Here is a 23,259-nt window from a genome sequence, read left to right on the forward strand (position 1 = left end):
AGCTTTTTGTGATGATGTAAAAGGTCATCTTTGTTTCCCACATTCTCACGTTCCTTCCTGATCCTGGTCATCACTGCTTATCCCTGGCAGGTGTATGGGTTATTGTGCAAGTCATTTCTCAAAGGAGATCAGGAGCCAAGACTCCCAGATGGCTTGAAGGGTAAGGAGCTGAGAGCTCTGTTCACCTCCAGCTGTGAGGACAACCATGGATAGGCCCTTCTGTGCCAAGGGCCATGAGAGGGACCGCGGGTAGGCTCTTCTGTGCTGAAGGGTCCCTTCTTCTGAGGGCTTTTTGATTGTGTTGTGGTTGTTCTTTTTTGTCCTTGAGCCAAAGGACAAGATCGCATCCTGTGTACGGGGCCGGGTTCTGCCCTCAATGTAGTAAACATTGCTTTTGTCAGCCATTCTGGGATATGACACTATTGAGGTGGGCCTGTCCTCCAGGGCATTTCTGCAGCAGTCGGTCCACTGGTCCCTGCAACATGAGAGCAGGCCTGGGGTGGGCAGAGAAGGGCCCAGGAGAGGATCCTTGAGCAACCCCAAGAGCAGTGATGCGTGTTGGTAAATTTCTTTGTAATATCTTTCTCTTAACACAAAGCCTTCAGCAAAATCTTAACAGACCTAATTCCCTGGTCTCAGCTATCACTGTATGAAATTGGAGATAGGCTGAGTGCCCAAGCAAGGCAAAATGGCACAGGGGAGAGCAGCCACAGTCTGTCTTGAGACAAACGGGTGTAACGGCGGAGGGAGAGAGTAACAGTTTGGTTCCCTATGACAGACTCTGATGACAAGCAACTACCAACCCTGGTCTTTCCAACATGTAAGCACTTTGTAAGGGTTTCTCAGAAATACCTGGAAACAAGAGCCTGGTACAAGGCAGTAGTTTCTCAATGAAAAGACACAGAGTTGAGACTATGGTGATATGGGCACTGAAGGGATGTGTGAAGTTTGGACATTTGGACTGCAAATCTCTCCTTTCTAGTGCTCACGACTACTCTGTCTTCAGCTCAGAGGACCGTCGATCTACCTCGAGGCTGCAGGGGATGTCAGGGAAGTGCAGGGCTAAGCCCATGCTCCCAAGGTCATTCTGTTATGCCTGTCCCCCTGAATAAAACTTACCTGTGGACTTCCTTTCCAGACCTTCAAGAAAGGAAAGCTCGTGTCGTTTTCTTCCCCTGCATAGCCAGACACAACCTGAGCAGCAGAGAGGGAGATGGAAGTTGTGAGAAGAGAAGAGGGAAAAATCCCTTTCGTCATAGCAGGTGCTGAGGCCTCTTGTTCTAGACTTTAACTTCCCACTTCCTCATCTGCAGATTAATCAACATCTATACCCATTCTTGTCTCTTTTTCCTCTCTCTAATAAAGTTCTCTTTTCCTATTTAAAGCCAATCTTCATCCTAAACCCCCGACTTCCACCTTCTCCCCCTCTTCTCGGCACTCACTCCAGCTCCTACTCCCCTTCTGTTACTTTATTTTTCTTAAGTGTAGTTGATATACAATATTATATTGGTTTCAAGTATACAATATAGTGTTCAACAGTTATATACATTATTAAATGCTCATCCCAACTAGTGCAGTTGCTATCTGTCAACATAGAAAGATGTTACAGAGCTATTGACTGTATTCTCTATGCTGTACTTTCATCCCCATGACTAATTTATATTATGATTGAGATTTTGTGCCTCTTTATCTTCTTCACCTATGTCACCCACCCACACCAACCCTTCCCCTATGGTAATCAGTCATTCTCAGTGTCTATGAGTCTCCTGCCGTTTTGTTTTGTTTTTAGATTCCACATAAAAATGAAATCATATGGTATTTGTCTTTTTCTGCCTGGCTTATTTCACTTAGCATAATACCCTCTAGGTCCATCCATGTTGTCACAAATATCAGGATATCTTTCTTTTTATATTTGAATAATATTCCACGGCATACAGTACCACTTCTTCTTTATCCTTTCATCTATTGATGGTCACTTTGGTTGCTTCCATCTTTGTTGTACTTTACACCTTGTCCCTTTTGTTCCTACCCCTATGCTTATAAATACATTCTAATCTTTCCCGTTTTAATCCAGTACTTTAACCCCAAATAGCCCTCTAACTATTGACCAATTAACTTTTCCCTATTATCATCTATGCTTCTCAAAAACGTAGACTATACTTGTTAACTCTACTTCCTTACACCCCAGTAATTTCTCAGTTCATTCTCAATTTTTATGCCTTCATTTATGTCACTCTAAGGTCCTAATGAATACTTAAAAAATTTTTTTAAAATTAAAGTCTCATATACATATAGAAAAATGAATAGAAGTACAAACAATGATCACATAGTGCACACACCTATGTGTCTGGCACTGTGGTAGGCACTGTGGGTACAGAGGTGTGCAAAAGAGACACAATCGATGAGGTCAAGAAATAGGACATTGTTGGTACCCAGAAGCTCTCTGGTATTCTCCCAACCACTTCCCCCTTCTTCCTCCCTAAATCTAACATCATCCTGACCTCTCATACCATGTATTAATTTCCATATATTATATATGGTAACTTACATCATATATTCCTTTGTGTCTGGTTCTCTGGCTCAACATTACATTTGTGTATTAAGTTTATGTAGCCATGTTATTGCATGCAGCAGTGGCTTACTCATTTTTACTACTGTATATACTTCATGGTAAGAATATGCCACAATTCATCCATTCTACTGCTTATGGACATTTGAAGTTATTTCTAGTTTGAGGCTATTTCAAATAGAATTTCCATGAACATTTGTGCTTGTATTTCTTCATCTCTTTTTAAAGGAAGAAAGTAGTAGTTTTCGTTGGGACCACCACAAAATAGGTTGGGAAAATTAAATCACAATAATATTAAACCAGTTGGACAAGTTTTCCATGAACAATTACTACACTTACACAGAGATGTGTAAGACATGGGTACTTGGGGAAGAGATGTGTCTTTTCGTGCAGAATACACAGAGAATGGGGAAGAGAAACAGTGTAATTAAGTACAAAATTGCATAGGCCCAGAGTAGAGGCAACTTTTAGAAACTCTAGGCTAAGACTAGACAGTTTAATACTAGGGCTGGATTCCTCACTCCTGGATTCCTTACACTTGCTAAACCTGTGACAAGAGAGTCACCTGGAGGCCAAGCATGGGAGAGGGGAGAGCTACGGGTCTGGGCATTACTGCTATAGATCCCAGACACATCTTTGTCAGAGTGTCTTCTGTGCTCTGCCCCACAGCTGAATCTGAGGCTAAAACACTCTGTGAATGGAGAAATTTGGGATGGACTCTGCACTCCCTCCACCCTTTTCATCCTTCTGGGAGGGAGAGGGGAGCCAGGGCAGGTCCTCCAGATGCAAGTTTTCATGCCTGTATGTTTGGGAGCCAATGAATCTGAGAAGGGTGAAGAAGGATCTGAAAAGCTGTGTGGGGATCTGGGATCAGGACAAGGGGAGTGTGAGTAGCTGCATCTAGCATCATCATCGAAGTCATCATTATCATCATTATCCCATAACTTTGTATCCTATAAGAGTTTACAAAGAGCTTTCCGTTGCTTAACTTTTGCAGCTCTTTGGGGTGGCAGGGCAGGGATTACCCCCATTTTGCTGATCTGCCCAAGGACGTGCTGGATGGACGTCAGAGTGAGGACCCTAAGCAAATCTCCAGCTCCTCCTAGGAGCCCCTGGGGCTCCCACCGGGGTTGGCTAAGTGGAACCGGGAAAATAGCAAGGCAGGGACACGTGCCCTGCAGGTGGATATGGCGAAAGATCCGGAAATGGCCAGAGGCTAAAAGATGAAGGAATTGGAAAGGTGTGAAGACTGAAAACACTCCCCACTTCCGAGGTAGGTCCGGAGCCAATTAAGTAGATCCACCGATGGCCACAGAGCATTCCCAGCTCGTGCCGCGGAGGTAGGGGGTGACTACCTCGTGACCCCGCGCGTTTGGGGTCCACGGAGTGCGGAAAGTCAAGCTTCCCGGGGCGCCCCACGGAGGGTGGGAGAGAGGTGACGCCGCCCGCTTCCCGGACGCGCGTTGAGCGCCCTCTGTCACCCTAGCCGCCCTGCCGGGGGCCGAGGGCGGAGCAGGCCCGCCCAGGTGCGCCGAGGGTTGGGCCGGAGTCCGGAAGGTGCGCCGCCCCGCCCCGGGCCTTTCCCCTCGGGCTCCCCCCGCGTGAAAGTGAAAGTGTCGGCCTCCGGAGGTCCAGCATTGGGGGGCGGGGCCGGCGCGGACCTGGGAGCGGGCGCCGGGCACTCTCGGGGCCATGGATGGTCTCGGCCGCCGCCTCCGAAACAGCCTGAGACTGAAGCGCGGCCGTGGGGGTTAGTGCCGGGCTGGGGCGCGCAGGGGCAAGGGCGCGGGGCAGTGCGGGCACCGGAGCAGGACGGCAGGCTGACGGGGCGGGGACCAGGAGAGGGCGGCGTGGAGGTCGGGATCCGGGAGCAGTCTGCGGCTCATTCGGGAGGGCTGGGCAGAGGTCAGGTGAGCCGGAGAGAGGGCGCAGGTAGAGGTGGAAAGGGTCAGGTGGGGACCGGGTCTGGGGGTAGTTCGGAGGAGTGGCCAGGCCAGCTGGGGTGACGGGGAGACGGCCGGCCAAAGGAAACCGTCGTGGGGCCTCGGGGACACGTGTCCTTCCAGTCAGGAAGCTTGTGGTGCAACCGCAGTGTGCCTGAAGGCGGGGGCTGCAGTGCCTTCCCGGGACCCCGCCTGAACCCCGCCAGGGTCCGCCTCCTTCTTCCCCACGTCCCGCCCCGCCTTCCCCACCTCGCGGCCTAGAGACTCCGCTAGGGAGCTTGGGCCGGTGCCCTGCAAACAGCCACCAGCCACCAGCCACAAAAACTGGTCTCCCCCGAGGACGTTGCTCTCCCCATTAAGAGGGGCCCTGGAGAGTGTGGCTGCAGGCCGACCTGGGATTGAGCCTGCTCGGGTGCTTCCTTAGAGAGAGTGCAAGTCAACACCTCTCCTATCCCCTGGATGCTCGTTCATTAAAGAGCGAATAATCCCTTCTGTCCAAGGTTATGGGGAGTAAATTAGAAGTCAGTATGCCTTTTTTTTTTTCTTAGCAAGGGTACAGGACTTTGGAAAGAAGGCAGTTAGGAATACTTTCATTTTTTTCATTCATTGGACATTTATTGCTGCTTACCACCAGTCGTTGAGCAGCCATACAGCATTAGCTACTTTGCCCAGAGGTCCCACTTTCTGAGAAGAAAGGAACAAAACGGAAGTAAGGAGCGGTCATTCCCAGGCAGTACACCCCTTCTAACACTGGCAGGCAAAAGGGTGAATGAGATTGCTCTACTCCATGCCCTAGAGTTGGGGGACACCTGGGTGAGATCAGTGCTCCTTTAGCCTTCACCTCTACCCCCAGCCTTTGCTGTTCTCCCAAAACACAAGTTTCCAGAATCTGGTCATTCTACCCACAAGAAGGCAGAGAGGTCAGAGACCCCAGGTGGAGGCAGAGGACTGGGACAATGCCGTGATTGGAGGGTGGAGCTGTATCCTCTCTTTTCTGGAGAGCACTGGCCTGGTCTTTCCTGGTCTGCCTCATACCTCAGAAGTCTGTGAATGGAAGGGGTCTGCTGCCAGCAGCCTGGAGTAAACATTCCAGTTGTTTCCATTTACCTACCCTGGCCCCCAAACAGGGCTGCTGTTGTGCCTGAACACTGAGGAGCTACAAGATAAGCAGCCAGGATTACTGTCCCAAGGTCTGGCACCTGTCAAACGAGGACAGCGTGCCTTCTTCATCTTCCATACCATTGTCCACCTTTCTAGGGAATTCCCCCTCCCTCTTTTGCCCTTTTGGCTGGAGGACAATTGTGCAATAGGTGTGCGCCTGTGTGTGTGTACGTGCATGTGTAAATCATCCTGGCTGGGAGGACTGGCAGTGGTAGTGGTCATGGGTTGAAAGCAGCTGAGCTAGAAGATGAAGGGCCTTCCAGATCAGGGTTCCAGAAAGTCACTTCTCCTATATTCTAGCCAATTCTGGGACTTTTCATCAGTTGACTGTGGGAGGGGCTTCCTGGTGGAGGAACAAGTGTAAGCAGCCTCCTGACTTTCCTAGAAAGGGTGGCTCCTTCCTCATTTGAAAACCCAGGAAAATAATTCCTTCCTAAGGCACTGGGGATTAAATGAAATGATCTATATTAAACATGTATGTTGGATGGAATTTTCTCTTCTGATGATAACCCCCTCTGAAAGGGGGGAGACAATAATCTTTTTCTGGATTTCTTGGTCCTCAGCCCAAAAGTCTAATTACTTCTTTTGTTTGCTTTTTTGAGTTTTGCTGTTCTCTTGGCTCTTCCGATAAAGTAGGAGGAAGTGGGCTGAACATGCACCCCAAGGATTTAGGGAAAGGAATAATTTCCTGAGGTTCTGGAGTGATGAGTAAAAAGATTTTGGTTCTCAAAGTTCTTTGCGAACAGTTGTCATTCCTCATCCTAGAGACAGGAGCATGGACATAGAACTGTCGTAATTCCTCCCCCCAAAAGATTGCTAATTGTCCCTAAATGGTCCCTGAATTACTGTGCCTCAGTTTCCCCATCTGTGTCAGGATGATGCATATTCCTTAGATCCATGGTGAGGATTGTGCAACAAGTCTGTGCAGGTTGTAAGGTGTGGGGATGGTTCCAAGTGTTTCGAGTGACTGTTCTCATCATTATAGCATTTTGTAACACCCTTATTTACTGTGATTGGGGTTCTCCCCAGGAGTCATGGCTGGGCCACTAAGTACTGGCTTTTAGGAGTCCCCCAAAAGGCAGCTCTGGAAATCATAAGAGTAAGACAGTCATCTCTTCTATTCCAGCACCCCACTTCCAGAGGGCTTCTAATTCTTTGCAGGAGTGGAAGATGCTGGCACCAAACACTTTTGCCTCCTGGATCCTCTTAAGGTCAATTTCCTGGCAAATCCTGCTCTCTTACCCCATGCATTTATTCATTCAGGGGTTTATATGAGAATCCTAGGTGATTTATTACTATTCTTTCTCTCTTCCCCAGCCTCCAGCCATAGCCTCTAGAGACCACTAGAGCCCCTGGGGCTGCTCTACTTTTAGCTTGGGCAGAACTCTTGAACTGACCCAACAAGTAAAAAATACTGAGCAGGCATGGGGTGTGATCGAGATCACGCAGATACTTTCCACTGCCATTGAGTGACCCTTGGGCTGAGGATGCAACCAGTCCCTTACTGTATGTAGTCTGGGAGAATGTCCTGAGTCAGCACTTCCTATTTGGAAAGAGGATTTCTTTGCTGGAGCCCTGGAACAGGTCCCAATGAGAAAAGTCTGTTTTAGGAAGTATTGCAGGGGATGAAAGATGCACCCTTGTAGATCATTGTGTAATATCAGGAACTCTCCCCATCAAAGGTGGGCTATTTCACCTCTAGGAAAGGATTCTGTTAGGTTCAGGACTCCCTCTTGCTAGAAAAATGTCTCCATTTAGATGATTAATGATCCAAATCTATTGATTTTAATCTGAAGAGGCGGAGACATCCTGGCTTTGAGGCCTGTTTTGTCCTGTACTCTTGCTGACAGCCCTGAAGTCCTGGAAGTCCCAGAGGACAGAAGGTGGCTTTGCAGGGATTTTCAGCTGCTTTTGACCAAGCTGAGAGGTGAAAGGTCAGGAATCAAAGTTATGGGATATAAGATCCCTGTCTTGGGGCTGGGAGGTTCCGGTGCCCACAGTCTGATGCTATCGGCCTACTTCACTGTCCTGAGGTTGTAAATAAAACTGACAATCTGCAGCCTAGAATTCAAAGCTCTTAGCCCAGAAGCAGCTGGGCCTGGAGGTGTTTGCTCATGACCTTTTATCGCACCACACCCTGGGGCTCTTGGGAGGAGCTGAGGTCTGAGCTGTAGTGCCAGGATGCTGCCTCTGTCAAAGCGGGCGGTCTGCTGCCTGCCTGCGTCCTGTCACATCCTTCTTGCTCAACCACTGGGTGCACAGGATGGAAATTGCTCTCCCCTATTTGGAAGACAGAGCATGGTTTGGCTTCACAGCATTGCGGCTGGCGGCTGAAACAGCAGCCCCTTTCTCAGGCTTTCAGTAGCCAGCTATGTTGGAGGAAAGGGAACACTCCATGCCCTGCAGGCCCGAGAAGATGGAGGGACAAGTGGTAGGCGGGATGCTCAGACTCCTCCGCCCCTGGCTGCGCAGGCCCCAAGCAGGTCTGGACTGGATTGCCCACTTCTTTTTTTCCAGGGTGACGCTCTTCTCTGGGACTGTTTCTTCCTTGAAATGCTTCTTCCTTCTCTTCCTTTTATATCTTGACCTCCACCTGGTCCTTCATGGGACTGGGTAGGAAGGTTTCCTCTTTTGGTTTTTAGAGCTGGTCATGCCCTCTGCGGGGGTTGGTGTGGTCACAGCCTCGTGGCCCTTGAGCCTGTTCAGATTTATTTCGCATGCATGCCCTCAGGCATATTGTTTCAGGCACTGCCCTGGGCACCCCATGGTAGGCAGAGTCTGTGTGATACCCTGGGCATAGGGCTTCCCAGGTGGTCTCCTAGTCCATTTCCTTGGCTTCCAAATCAGTAGTTTCTTCTTCCTCTTGGCTCTGCATGGTTCCAGATCTCCTAGGGCAGCACAGAGACTTCCCAGTTGACTCTGATCCTGTTCCAGGATGTGAGGTGCTGTTCAGGCACCAGGGACCTCAGCGTAGAATGGTGGCCTTGAGGGGCGGAAGTTGCTCGAAGCCTCACGGACTCCATCTGGGGCATGGATCAATGAGATACCAAGTGGGCCCTGGTGTCTTGGTTTCAGGACCCCCCCAGGAAAATCTGGGGGCAGCTGTGAAGGAACCAGAAAGGGCCTGGGAGCACTGTCTGCCCAGCTTCGCTGGGGGGCAGCACTTCTTTGAGTATCTCCTCGTGGTCTCCCTCAACAGAAGGCGCCCAGGGGATGATTATGAGCCCACAATCACCTACCAGTTTCCCAAGGTAAGGCCTGGAGGAGGGAACCTGGAGAGACAGGACTGGGTGTGTGGGAGGCAGTGAGGGTGCCCTCCCTCTCTCCCCACCCTGCTAGGGCTTGAGCCTGAGCTCGCTGTTCCTGCTTCAGACCCAGCCCTGTTCTCTCTTACCAACCACAGAATCTAGGTCTGGCTTCTTTGTGAGGGACTGACCTCAGATCCCTAGCTGGGAAACTAGGCTAGTTCTTCTGCTCCTCTCGGGACCTCCTACTTCTTCCAAATTCTATCCTCAGTCACCCTTCTCTGCAGAGAAGCTTACCTTCTGTCGGAGCTCCTTGCAGGATCATCTCCCTGGGTTGGGTGGGGTGGGCACACAGCAGGTGGGCAGGGTCAGCCTGTAGCCACAGTCCAAGCATCAGGCTCCTTCCTGTCTGGTCCTGCCTTGGCTGAAGGGGAACGGAAGGGACATCTTTCTGGTTATCCCCGACTGTGCAGCTGAGCTGGCCACTTCTCTTTGATGAGGTAGCTCTCTGATGTGGTCCTCCCAGGAAGCTGGGTGGTCTCTGGGCCTTTCTGTAGTCAGGGTGGCCCTGCCCTCTTCCTTACTATGTAAATCCCTAGGATACTGAAGTCTAACTCAGGCTCATGTAGACTTGGCCCAGGAGGGGCCATTTCAGCTTCGGGGTTGTTCCAGCCAGACCCAGAATGAAGTCCCTATGCAGTGACAGGCAGGAGCATTTGAGCCTCATGCCAGTGGGAAAGCTTCTTCTCTTTAGAGACTGCTTTTGGGACTGCTTTAGAGCCCTCAAAGAAGCCTACTGGCCCTGCAGTCTTCTCCTCCTTCCCCTTCCTTGTCCTCCACAATCTACTTGTCTCTTTTCCCATTCCTTATAGCGGGAGAACCTGCTTCGAGGCCAACAGGAGGAGGAGGAGCGGCTGCTCAAAGCCATCCCCTTGTTTTGCTTCCCTGATGGGAATGAGTGGGCACCACTCACTGAATATCCCAGGTAATTGCTTGGCCCTGGGACAGGGGACCTGGGATTGGAGGACAAGGGACAAGTGTGAGCCATATGGTTCCTGTGGCCTCTGTCACTTGGCATGTATGCTGATTTCTTAGAGCTACCCTCCTGACAGGGAGGGACGGGAGTTAATACATTTGTAAACATCTTGCCTGGGGTTCCTTAAGGCCAAGAATCTTAACTAACTGGGCCAGCCAGTCACCTCTGTCCAGCAAAGGGAGAGATTCTCTCACCTGTCCTGAGTGAGTGGTAGTCACTGTGTTTTGGCTGCCTTTGGCAGAAGCTGGCTTTAGAAGAAGGCCTTTGGTCTCTGTGAAGGCAATATGGCCAAGTCCCTTATACCATGAGCCCTGGAATCTGCCTGGGTTCAAATTTTGGCTTTGTGGGTTCACATTTGACTTGTGAGGTGAATGACCTTAGATAAGAAACACCATCTCAGCCTCAGTTCCTTTATCTTTAAAGTGGGGAGAATAATTGAACCTAAGTCAAAGGGTTGGTTTGAGAACCAAATGAAATGATGCATTTAGAGCTTGACATCAATAAACACTTAATAAATTACTGGTGTTATTATGACACCCATAATTAATCAGCGGCGCCCCTTTGCCCTGCTCCTCCCCTTCAGCACCACTCTGATGTTTCCTGTTTTAGAATCTACTGACAAAATGCAAACCAAGTATTGTCTGTTCTGCCTCAGGGAGACCTTTTCCTTCGTTCTGACCAATGTGGATGGGAGCAGGAAGATTGGATACTGCAGGCGTCTCTTGGTCTGTGCAAGTTCATAACTGCCCCCTCCTCTCTGCGGCCTGCTGGGCTCCACAGCTGGGCTTGCTCGAGCCTCAGCTGCAAAAGCCAAGGCTCCCTGGCAGTGGTGGTTGTATAGAGAGCATTGCCCAGCACCTGCTGCCATGTTAGTGCCCTCTGCAACCCTGCAAGAATGGAGACACATACCCCAACCGCCCGAGAATCCTTTGCTGACCACACTTTGGTCTTTGATCTCCCTAAGTTTTCACAGCTCCCCTCTGTGGGTGGCTCCAACCTAATCCTCTCCAACACACATGCTCCCTGTCTTTGCTGACCCCAGATGGTGTGGGTGCTAACGGTGTGGCAGTGCTTGCCAGAGAGCTCACCAGCCCCCTCAAGGCCATCTTCTTTTGACTTACATGGCCACTCTGTTCTCCCTGCTGCCTGTCTCATGAATGGGACTTCTGCATAGCCAGGCTTTTCTCCATCGTCCCGTTATTCACCACAAATCCCCAAGCCCCAGCCACCAGCTTTGGGCTCCATCAGCCCCAGCTGGGTGAAGGCCCGAGGTCAGAGGCGGGGCTGTGCAGCACTGAAGGAGCCTCTCTGTCCCTCCCCAGCCCGCGGGCCGAGGCCCTCGCCTTCCCAGGGTGTACTGCATCATCAGCTGCATCGGCTGCTTCGGCTTGTTCTCCAAGGTAGGGGTGGAGCAGGATTCCTCAGGAGCCTGTTCAGCCTGTTCAGCTTCCGGGTCGGTCTGGTTGCGTGTCCTCTCTTAGTGGGGCTCCTCCTCACAGGCGGGGTAGCCAAGGCACACCTGGGGAAACTGAGGCAGACGGGCTTGGGCTCAGCTTGATTTTAGAGAAAAGTGGGAACTGAACCTAGGGGACTGTCCCCCTGCAGGGTCCAGTTTAAGTCAGTTCCTGCTTTAGTCAGTTCACTCAGTAGCTGGAGCAGGGCAGTGGGAAGAGCCCCGGGTTAGGAAAGGGGAGTTTCAGTTTCCTCATCTGTCAAGCACATAATGACCCCTCCCCTTCCTGTCTCATGGTTGGAGTGAGGCTCAAATGAGGTTTCTTTATGTGAGAAAGCAGAGTGCTACACAAATATGAAGACAGTTATACCACAGGGGCCTGAGACTCGTACCGACACTTTTGAGGAGGGAAGTGCAGTTGAGATCTCCAGGACTGTCCTGCAAGAGCTCATTTGAGTGCCAGTGCACCCGAGTCAGGATCAGAGGGGTGCCTCAGAGTGAATGGAATGTGTCCTAGTGGCCACAGGAGGGCTTCAGTGTGTTCTGCCCCACCACGCCCCTTGGAGGATGAGAGCAGGACAGCCTGTCAGCCTTTGCTGGGGTGCAGTGCTGTCTCTGCAGGGCTCTGGGGGATGGAGGCTGGCCCTGGCCCTGAGAGTCTCCAGAGGAAGTTGGAGGGCAGAATGGCATCCAGAGGTCCAGCCCTCTAGGTCCCCAACTCCAACAAGCACAGGTGAATAGGGGCCCATCATGGGAGATAAATTTAGTCCAGAAGACTTCCTGGGGAAGGTAATTCGTGTTGATATTAGAAGGGAGGGATATGGGCTGGTAAAGAGAGGATGAAAAGAAAGCTAGGAGAAAGCAGGTCTTATACAGGAGATAAACAGCAGATTGGTGTCTGCCAGGGAGGAAAGGGAACCTTTCAGTGAAAGGGGCTAGAAGGTTCGTGAGGATTAGCCAGACCAGCATGGGAGCTGCACGCATGGGGACCCTGCCACCCTCCCGGCAGCGTTCCATGGAGCCATGCCTCCTGTGGTCCTTCTCTGTGCAGATCCTGGATGAAGTGGAGAAGAGGCATCAGATCTCCATGGCAGTCATTTACCCGTTCATGCAAGGCCTCCGAGAGGCGGCCTTCCCTGCTCCTGGGAAGACTGTGACCCTCAAGAGCTTCATCCCTGACTCAGGCACCGAGGTGGGTTAGCAAAAGAGGTGAGAATCTGCTGGCTGGAGCAGGCAGACTGCTGTTGCCCTGCTCATCACAGCCCTTCCACTCACTGGGTTAATGTGCAAAGAATGCCGGGCAGGGACCGGGACTTGACTAGAATGATTGGCAGAGCTGAAAACCAAACCCAGATGTTGTGATCCTCCCAACCTGATGACCCCAAGGACCTGGTTACTGGGCAAGCCACCAAGACTTTTATTGATGATAAATAAACCATGTGAGCTGAGGTTTCTGGCACTAGAATGGATTTAGCTCTCAGTCCCCAAACTGCCACTTTTTTCCCATTACCACCTTTATCTTCCTGTGTCTGTCCTGTGTCTCTACCTTATAGCCTCCATCTGTCCATTTCTTATCACCCATCCCCACCCAAGTCCCCACCCAGCATCCTGGGATGCTATTGTTTTAAGGCACTGAGCAGACAGAAACAGCAAGTAGAGCACTGTTTTAAGAATTCCAGTCCTGACCCCTATTACTCTGTGTGACCCTATAATCAGTTGTCCCTCTCAACCTTGGCTTCCCCATATAAAAATAAGGGGAGGGGCTCAGCTTTCTCTGTCCAAAAATAAGTATGGAATGCTTGCTATATGGGCCAAGCTATACTATTTTTTGGATATAAAGTGGTCCCTGACCTCATGGAGCAAAAGTCTAGTGGGGAAGACAGACATTAAATGAGTAAACACACAAATAAATATGTAATTAAAAATGGAACGATTGTGGTGAAAGGCAAAAACAGGCTGCTATGTAAGCAAATGATGAGAAACACAGGTTCCTATGAAAGCACTGGTGGCCAGGCAGGCCTCTGAGCCCAGAGGAGGATGCAGTGGAAGGGAGAAGAGCAATTCAGGGCAGGCCTAACTGGTGAAGGACCTCAGGCAGGAAGGAGTGGCAGTGCTGGAGGAAAAGAAAGGAGATGATGGGATCATGCTGAGGGAAGTGGAGTGTGCTCAGAGAGGAGCAGGACCTTGGGTCTGTGCTGGAGATTACATCAGGGTTATTCTCAGAGCAGGGGAAACCATGATGGTTTTTCACAAGGTAGAGACAGGGTCTGATTTACTCCTGTGGGGAGAGTGGAGGGAGGCTGGGAGAGGCCCAGCATTCTAGGGGGCTGTGTGATTTTCCCAGTCGTGACACTGCCCCCCACCCTTGCTTTCCCACAGTTCATCTCACTGACGAGGCCCCTGGACTCCCACCTGGAACATGTGGATTTTAGTTCTCTGTTGGACTGTCTCCGCTTTGAGCAGATTCTTCAGATCTTTGCTTCTGCAGTGCTGGAGAGAAGAATCATCTTCCTGGCAGAAGGTCTCAGGTGGGTCCAGCCAAGGAGAGGCTCATCCTGAACTGACTGGCATCTCTGGCTTCAAGGGAACAGACTGGGGGTTCTCAGAGGCCATCAGCCATAGAACCTGTGCTCTCACCTTCCTGCTTCCAGGCCTTGTTCTGCACTAGGCCTAGAGAAACAGCTATTACAACCCCCCTGCTTCTGCCTCCAAATTGGACAGGACCAAAGACTGAAGAAGGCTTCTGATTTAGCTCTAAGGGCATGACGTGTTCTTGGGAAAGTCCAGGTGGAGACCAGTTAGGGTGGATGCAGATAGATTCTGCCCCACCATGGCTGAGGGAGGGACAGGGCAGGGAGGATAGAGGACAGGAGGGTAGAGGACAGGGCAGGGAGGCGTATAATGGTGTGGAGGTCAGTCAAGCCCATCATCCTTATGGCAAACATACCTCATCTATCCATTTGTTCACTCACTCAACAAACATTGATTGTGTGTCAGCTGTTTGCCAGATGCCAAACATCAGGAAGATATGGACAAACAAGACATGGTCTTTGACCTTAAGGGGACATAGAATCCTCTAGTGGTTGAAAGCAGAGTGTTGAAATCAGCAGAATGAGGTTCAAGTCCTGTTCTCCCACTTTTAGCTAAGTGGTTCCCCTTACATTAGTTTCTTCACTTTTTGAAGTCATAATTTCCTTATCTGTAAAGTGGAGATAATGTTTGTACCTACCCCGTAAGGTTGTGGTGAGGTTTAAATAAAATAGTGCACATTAGCACTCTGCTAGGTGCCTATTGGTAAGTGCTAGCTGTTGTTTGTAATAATAAGCTCACAGTTGAGTATATCCCTTTGTGTAGCAGAAAAGGCTACTGTCATGTCTTGGTCTCTATCACATAGGGGCTTTGAGTCTGAGAAAGGCATGGGGAGACATGTGACAGACAATGGGGGAAGAAAAAAATACCATAAAGCAGTCGGATGTTGGGCTTCTCTTCATGTCTGGGGAGAGGGAAAGCTGATGATACTGGGCTGACAACCCTGGTTCTACATTTTAGGGAAGAAGAAGAAAAGGGTGTTAGAGAGTTTAGTGTTAAGCCAGAGGGTCAGGTGAATGTCATAGGCTTTAAAGGAAGCTTGGGCAAGGAGTGGGCTCTGCGGGTAGAAAATTCTACAAAAATCATTGATAACCAAAAGGCACTGGTGGGAGGCTAGTCCTTGAGGGAAGTGGTGTAACCTTTTGCTTTGGAAATAGCTCTTCCACGGCCAACCCTGTAGGGAAATGAGAAGTTCTGTTGTGGCTGGAGCTGGGATTCTGGCCTTTCCCCCAAGATCAGTGTTTAGGAAGTGAAGGTGACTCCAGTGCCAGCTGGCCTGGACATGGGCAAAGGCTGGTAGGACTTACCTCTCCAGTGTTAACTTTCTGCGGGGAGCTCCCACCACTTCCCTCCCACAGTGTTTATCAGATCCCTGAAGTGCAGGGAGGGGACTTCCAGTCAGCCTAAGCCTTGGCTGGTCTCTCAGAGACTCAATCATTTTAGCTCAGGAAGTGCTATCTTGATACCAAGAATTGAAACAAGGTTTCCGCATCTGTGTTTTTGCTGGCCTTGGTTTGGGGGCAATTTGGAGAAATGAAAAGTCATGAAAGCTAGTGGAGAATAGAGAAGACAGAGATTGGGATGGAGTGGCAATGGGCAGTGAGGAGCTGGGCCTGGCTGGTGACTTAGGCAGTCATTACACTGGGAATGCTTCAGTGGGAAGCATGGAGGAGCCACCTCTGTGGGACTTTCCGGGTAGGAATTTCTGGGCAGAGTTTCCTGGAATCTAGGAATTTCCCAAGCTAACTCAGGCACCAACCTGGTAACTTTACACAACCTCAAGTGGCCGGTGGAGCCTGAGAGGTAAAGACAGGGGATGAGGGTGGGTAGAAGTAAAGAGGAAATAAGGCTAAGTGAAGCCTATGTTTACATTTTGTCTCCTTAACTACACTGCGAGCTCCTTAAAAGCAAGGTCAGTGTCCTACACTTCCTGGTATCCATATCCTCAGCACAGTGGTGAGCATACAGAAGGGATTCAATCACTGAACTGTTTGGGCGATGGCATTTCTTATTCCTGCCTCCTTTTAGAGCCACTTTTATTTTTATCCAGTAGTGAGCTGAGAAGACTACCTGAGAAAAGAAGGATCAAGTAGAGGCACCATCCTTGATGAGAGGAGCCTCAGCTTCTTCCAGTTTCTGCCTCTCCCCCCCAGCTAGGAACAGCTGAAGCTCTGTGACAGCAGGGCTCCCAGACTTACTTCTGCATCTGCACAGGCAGCCCTCCCAGCAGCTGCCATCGGTGGTGGGCTCTGCGGGGGTGCACAGGGTGGTGGCACAGGGAGGCCCCTCTGACTCTTGTTCTCTGTGCCTGTCCCCAGCACCCTGTCTCAGTGCATCCACGCCACTGCTGCGCTGCTTTACCCCTTCAGTTGGGCACATACCTACATCCCTGTTGTCCCTGAGAGCCTTCTGGCCACTGTCTGCTGCCCCACTCCCTTCATGGTTGGAGTCCAAATGCGCTTTCGGCAGGAGGTGATGGAAAGCCCCATGGAAGAGGTATGATGTAGCAAGAAGAGGGCAGATTTGGAGTCAGGCAGATGTGGATTTGGATCTCAGCTCTGCTACTAACAGCCGTGTGATTTGGGGCAAGCTGCTTAACCTCTGTAAGCCTGAGCTTCCTCATCTGTACAATGGAGATGGCAGTGTTCAGTTCCCAGGGATTCTCAGGGTAATAACCTGCATAAAGTGCCTACCCTGGTGTCTGACACATAGTTGATGCTCAATAAATGTCTGCTGCCTCCTTCTGAAATGCTTTCCCGTTGGACTTAAGGTCAGTGCATATATTATTCCAGGGTCCAGTCAGCTGTCCCAGGCCAGTCTGTTCTCATGGGCAGGCTATGGGGTGTCCCAGCTCTTGTCTGAGTGTATGAGCACAGCTGGCCTGTATGACACACCCCCTACTGGAGTTCATTCCCATTCATTCCTAGCAAGCTAATGTAGCCCTCTGGTAAACTGTGAGTTAAAAGTGCACATTTTGTAGGAAGAGTCATCTTTCTGATTAGCTCAGAGCTCAGCTGGCTAATGAGGATATAGTCCAAAACAACCTTTGATTTTGTCAGCTTATTTCTTGGCAGTGCCCCAGACACACTGAGGGCTCAGTAGTGAAAATGGACATTAGTAGCATAAATCTATCTTCAACATTGGAAGAAAAACTCAAAACACGTGCTCTACTTTGAGTTGTCAGGAACTTTCAAAAGCTCTCATGTTACTATAATCTCAAGCAGGAAGGGCTATTTTGGTATGCCTGCACTGGCTAGTCATTGACTCCCTCTGTGCAAAGGGCCTACCGAGGGAAGAGTCAGGGTCTAGAAATTACTAAAGAGGCATGGAACTAGCCCTAGTGGGAGGATTTCCCTCACTGACATGAGAAATAAGAGGTCCAGAGAATTCAGCTGACTTGTCTGAGGCCACACAGGCAATGATGCAAGCTAGCACAGATGGAACCCCAACCCCTCTTACACAGTGTTGCTGGCAAGCAGAGAAGCAGGCTGTTTCCCTTTCCCTTGCTTCCCCAGCCCTCCCAGGCCTCCTCAGAAGTGCTGAGTACACAGGCCCTTTGAACAAACCTTTGCCTTGTGACTAACTGGGTCAGAGTATCAGCCCTGTGTTTAGCAATAAGGTTTAAAATGTCCCAACCCAGAAGTTATGAAACTTCCTGACACTGCAGCGCCAGCTCCTCGGAAGCTGTGGCTCCTCCCCGATGGCCAGGCGGGAAGACACCCCAAGGCCAGCCAGACAGCAGCTCCTACTGCCTAAAAGCCTTGGCCTATTTTATTTCTCGGCAGCTGCTCTGTGGAATGGACCAGGGGATGAGGGAGAGGCAGGGCCAAGGGCCAGTGTGGTCTCAAGGGGGTTCCTGGACTCCCATATAAGCTCTCTGAAATGGATTATCAAATATTGGAAAGATTTTTGGGAAAACTTCACAAAAAACTCTTCACACTCTTACCTCTCAATACCCAAAATTAACAGCTTTCCCTGAATGAAGGCATCTGAGCTTGTGTATACAAGTGGTTCCAGGCCTGGACTAGTTCAACTTTTCGGCCTGGTAATGGACAGATTATAGTGCCTGATCTGTCTCTTGGCACACTTTTCCAGTCCCTCTCTTTCCTTTTATTTGGAAGAAGGGAGCATGGAGGGATCATTTGCCCTATTGTTAAGACTAAGTATCCAAATTGAAAAGCGGGCCCAGCAGGAATTTAAATGACCAGCGGTCTTTGGAAGCTGATGCAAACTGCTGAGCACATGCCCTGCCTAGCGGACAGCTGTACTCAGTTCTTTCTGAATGCCGTCCTTTAGATATATGGACCAGGGCTAGAATTCCTGACTTTTTAGGAGAAGCCCCAAATCCAAATTTTATGTGTGATTTTCCAATTTAAATATTAGAAACTAAGTCAATTATTTAAAAATACTCTGAGTATCAAAGCAACAGCTCTGCAGGTTGGACTCCAACCAGCAGGTGTCCACAGGTCATCTCCTGTCTAGACTGAAGGTCCCTCAGTGATGGGGCTGGTATGAGAATTCAGGTCCCCCAGTTTCCAGCCCCACACTGGTCCTACCTGCAGGTGAAGGCACGTGGTCTCCTCACTGCCTTTCCTTCCCTCTTCCTGTTGACCCTGGGCTCATATCCTTCTTTTGCAGTTTCCTGTTTCCTGTGGGAAGACCCAAAGCTCTGAGGGAATTTAAAATATAGAACTCCAGGCAATTGTACATAAAGCTGTGTAAGCATTAGAAGATCAAAAGAGGTTCATCCATCCCTGTCCTAAAACTGCCCATGGGGCAGGGAGTTGAATGAGAGTTGTAGAGAGAGGGATGCAATCTCCAGGACAGCTAAATCTAGGGTTTGTAACTGGTTCCATTTGTTAGCAGTATGACCTCTGGCAACTTACCCTCTTTGAGTCTTTCCTTCCCTGAAAAATAGTGGTAGTACCTGCCTCTACAGGACTGTTGAAAGGATTAAATGAAATAAAATGTGCAAAGCACATATGGTGTGTGCCATGTGCAAAATGTTCCAAATATAGAAGCAATTAACTGTGATCAGTGTTTAATTAAGGAAGTGACTGGCTCTGATTTCCCCCTATTATGTTCTCCTTCACCTTTGCTCTCTCCCCTTGCCTCCTTCCTAAGCCCTCATACCCTTTCCGAGAAAGGGAACTGAGACTTCCAAAGAGGGGAGTGGTGAGAAAGAAGTCAGAAAGGAAATGATAATTGAAATGCTGATTTTGTTGCTCCTCCGGCTAAAAGGTGCAACCACAGGCAGAGGTCCTCCCCCAGGTCTGTGAAGAAAGGGAAAGAGATGAAACTGCTCTTTGTTTATTTCAGGTCTTATTGGTGAATCTGTGTGAAGGAACCTTCTTAATGTCAGTAAGTATCTGGGTTCAGATCCCCTGCAGGCCCACCACCAACTCATTCTAGTCTCAGCCATGTTCCACTTACTTCAACAAACTTTAAGTCCTTTTGTTGAGAACCCATTCTAAGACCCCTCCCCTCCAGAAGCCCATGACAGAGACACAGAGGACTTCACAAGGCAATCAGCAGTAGTGCCTTTAGAGAAAGAATGTAAATCCAGTACCACAGGGATAGTGGAGACACGAGTATCAAACTGAAGGCCAAGAACAACCTCTGTCGTTTCTCTCCTATTAGCCTGTAATTTGGGGGTTGAGTGGGGGTGTAGAATTCATGCCTTCCTCATGCTTTCTGCCAATACTTCACTTCACCCCTCTTCCCTGATGGCTTGATCTCTGAATTAACTCTGTCCTCTTCTAGGTTGGTGATGAAAAAGACATCCTACCACCCAAGCTGCAGGATGACATCTTAGACTCTCTTGGTCAGGGTATCAACGAGTTGCAGAGTAAGTCCCAGGCCTCTTATTTTGGGTTTCTCCAAAGAACTTGAGGGCATGAGTCCCAACATTCTCTTCCAGAACTAAAATGAACTCACCCAGAAATCTTGGGCTAGTTTCAGATGCTGTGATTCCAAGGCAAGTCTGAGTATGAGATTTTATTCTCCTTAAGCTATGGTGGAGAACCCATACCCAGTCTTCCATCTTAATCACTCAGTCAGTAATTGGAGCCCTACCCCACCCCTTCCCCAGGAGCTTTCAGCCTGCAATGAAAGCCACTTGGAGGTACGAATGGGTGGTTTCATCCCTCTGCTGCTCTCTGAGATGACTGTTCTATGTCCCCTGCAGGTCCAGAACAAATCAATGAGCATGTTTCACGCCCATTTGTGCAGTTCTTTGTCAAGACTGTGGGCCACTATGTTTCCTATATCAAGTGGGAGGCAAATGGGCAAGGCCACTTCCAAGAACGGGCCTTCTATAAAGCTCTGACCTCCAAGACCAACCGCCGATTCGTGAAGAAGTTTGTGAAGACACAGCTGTTCTCCCTTTTCATCCAGGAAGCTGAGAAGAGCAAGAACCCTCCTGCAGGTATAGTGACAGTCCCCTCTCAATTTAAACCCAGGGAGAGTTGCTACCTCCAGTCAGGTGTGGCCCTAGGATGAAGAGGAGGGGAGGAAAGAACATTCCCTCTAGAGGCCCACAAAATAGCTGTTATCTTATCAGTGGGGTTGGAGAGAGAGAACATAAAGCCTAAGAAAATGCCTCCTGGGCTGACATTTTATAGAAGTTGCTCTGTTCATCAGCCAGCAGGTCCTTTGCTCTTTTAGTCTGGAGATAATTCCCATCGGTATCCTGTTTGTAGGCCCATTTTTGGGCCAAATACCTGGATCTCCAGAGGCCTGTGAGGACATAGGGATCCTGGCAGGAATGTGGGTGTCGTGGGGGAGCACAAAGGATGTTTCTGATTCTCACTCCTGAGCTCATCATACTCTGCCCAGCCAAATTAGATGCCTCTAACACCTGTATCTGAACCCACAGGCTACTTCCAACAGAAAATACTTGAATATGAGGAACAGAAGAAACAGAAGAAATCGAGGGAAAAGACTGTGAAATAAGAGCTATGGTGAAAGGGAGTGACTAGACCGACAGGCCAGTTTTGGACTTTGGCTCCTGCCAGCATGGTAGGATCAGTAAAGCTCTCAGCCCCCAGAATTCAGTCTTCTTCTGAGTCAATGGTAACCTGGTCTTGCTTCAAGCTGTGTCTTGAGTTGGAATCCCTGGAATCAGCTTTCTCAGGACTTTGGAAGGCTCAAGCCTCTATGCTCATAGAGCTGGAGTCAAAGCTGCACTTTCTGCAGAGGGGAAACAGAGCAGGTAACAGTAGTATAGGTGCTGTAGAGACTTTGAAGTTGCTATAACTGCCTTCTCCTAGGAATCACTATTATAAAATCCTCAACAAGAGAAAGCAGTTGTGGTCTAGAGGCTCAGTTTCTCCATATGAAAAAAAGAGGTCTGCAGACATGTGAGGATAAGAATAAAGGTGAAAATCTTGTTTTATGTGTATCTTTGGCTTTCACTCTGGGGGAAGAACCAGGAAAACAGGCAGTAGATGTGAGAATGAGCCAGACTAGAAGGGGAAAACCTAGTCGTAGAGGCCCAGAACTCTGAGGCCGTGCTTGGAGTGGTAGAATTCTAGGCGGCAGCAGTCCCCTTCTAATGGGAAGGGTACAGGATACTGGTGAGCAGGAACGGCCCTGGGGACAGGGCATCAGTCCTTGGTTCTAGTCAGGTGTGCTTTCCAGAATCCTGGGAGGACAAGCTGCTAGGCAAAGTGAAGTCTAAGGTAACTGGAGGGTAGGTATTAGTTAACAGAAGCCAGTGAATATTACACTGCTTCCATTAAGTAAGTCTGTTGGTCCCTCACTTCCAGTTTGGAACCTCCAATTTTAGGCATCCTACTTGCCACATCATTATTTTAAGCCCAATTCAGCTTTTTAGCTAACAGTGGAGGGATCTCTGCATTGGCATTTTCCCCCTTTGAGCAAAGATAATCAGTAAGAGTCCAAAGTTAGGTGATCACCTAGTCCATCTTTCCTTATACCTCTAGAGATGGCTTGTGTTTAAACACTACAAGGGATGGGAAACTTCTAAAAGCATCTTGGTTTCAAAGATTCCATCTTCTTACATGTGTTTATGTGAGGGTGGCCCTCAGAGGCCCCTGAATTCTATATACAGAACAGAAATACTTTTGGAGGATGGCAGAAGAGACTGGGGTATCAAACTGAAACAAAAGCCAATGTGAGCTGACTCTGGGGCAAAGTCTGCAGGCTGCAGCTGTTCCACTGTCCTCACACCACTCGTAAGTACGCTGCTACTCTTCACAGCTTCTAGGAGTTGCTGTACCTTTTTAGGTAGTTCATGGCAGTGGTTTCTAAACCTAGTTGTACCTCTAAAAAGGTTTTAGAACAAGTACTGGAATCCTGGGAAGCTTATGAAAAATACTTCCTAAGGCCCCATCCCAAACCTACTAAACCATCTCTAGAGACAGGACCTGGGAACTTGTATTTTTTAAAGCTTTAACTCAGTTGATATTGATACCTAACCAGTTATATGGTCACAAAAAGAATCAGGGCCAGCTGAGGTTTACTATAAATGTACCATTGGTCGGATGCTGATGGTATCCAGAGCTGATGGAAACACATACCAAAAATATGAATGTTTTCCAGATTCCCTTTATGCTGAAAAAGATTCTAGCACCTTGGTTCACAGTTTAAGCCTTAGCTCACTAAAGCCCAGTATGCTGTAGGAGAGAACACTGGACCAGGATTCACATCTGGATTCTAGACCCCATTCAGAAAAGTAGCAGCTGTGTGACACTGGTATGCCATCTAGCCTCTCCAGACCTCAATTTCTACTGTAGGTAAATCACATCTGCTACATTTACTGCAATAATAAAATAAGACAATAGGTGTACGTGTGCCAAATGAGTAGAATTATCCTTCCTTCCTTTTTCCTGCTTTGTCCTAGCTTTCAAAACTTGATCTGCTCTAGCATTTTCCTTTATGTACTTCTCTACCCCAAATGTTGGAGAACTTGTCAGCAAGCAAAGATAAGGAGAGATTTCCCTTTCCCACTACAGTCTGGCAAAGAAACTGCAAGTTTCACTGCCATTGTTAATCCAGATTGCATGGGATTGATGGAACCAGTAAAATGCAAGAGAGCAGAGTTCTGACTGCCAGGCGAGGCAGTACAGCTATTGTTTATCCATGATTATGGAAACAGTATAAATAAACATCAATAATAAGATACCTCATTTTAGCCAATAGTTTAAACCTTTCTGCTGTCTCCCTATTTATTCAAGCAACTGAACTGTTTACATACAATGGAAACAGTTCTGGTTTTTTGGTTATTGATTCTCACCTAG

The 23,259-nt window shown here is 49.0% G+C and overlaps 1 protein-coding gene across 2 annotated transcripts; it reads left to right on the plus strand.

Annotated features, from left to right (window-relative positions):
- The first annotated feature begins 4,129 nt into the window (after positions 1-4,129).
- On the plus strand, positions 4,130-21,389 carry DENND2D (DENN domain containing 2D). Of its 2 annotated transcripts, none has more exons than XM_036928904.2 (12): positions 4,130-4,319; positions 8,749-8,924; positions 9,791-9,903; positions 10,610-10,679; positions 11,277-11,354; positions 12,459-12,599; positions 13,787-13,935; positions 16,315-16,492; positions 19,316-19,357; positions 19,760-19,844; positions 20,184-20,423; positions 20,874-21,389. In XM_036928904.2, exons 1-12 carry the CDS (start codon positions 4,262-4,264, stop codon positions 20,948-20,950), a joined length of 1,407 nt encoding a protein of 468 aa, XP_036784799.2. In that variant the 5' UTR covers positions 4,130-4,261; the 3' UTR covers positions 20,951-21,389. The 2 variants fall into 2 exon arrangements, with proteins under 2 accessions (XP_036784799.2, XP_036784798.2); XM_036928903.2 differs by lacking the exon at positions 4,130-4,319 and adding an exon at positions 7,937-8,156.
- The last annotated feature ends 1,870 nt before the right edge of the window (positions 21,390-23,259 follow it).

The sequence above is a fragment of the Manis pentadactyla genome, chromosome 4 (genome assembly GCF_030020395.1).
Source record: "Manis pentadactyla isolate mManPen7 chromosome 4, mManPen7.hap1, whole genome shotgun sequence".
In the NCBI taxonomy this organism is placed as follows: Eukaryota; Metazoa; Chordata; class Mammalia; order Pholidota; family Manidae; genus Manis; species Manis pentadactyla.

Excerpts from the sequence above, each read along its gene's own strand:
- DENND2D (XM_036928903.2), top strand. The coding sequence starts at position 8,045 with ATGTTGGAGGAAAGGGAACACTCCATGCCCTGCAGGCCCGAGAAGATG. Across the intron at positions 12,600-13,786 it reads TCCCTGACTCAGGCACCGAG|TTCATCTCACTGACGAGGCC; the intron begins GTGGGTTAGCAA and ends GCTTTCCCACAG. Across the intron at positions 13,936-16,314 it reads TTCCTGGCAGAAGGTCTCAG|CACCCTGTCTCAGTGCATCC; the intron begins GTGGGTCCAGCC and ends GCCTGTCCCCAG.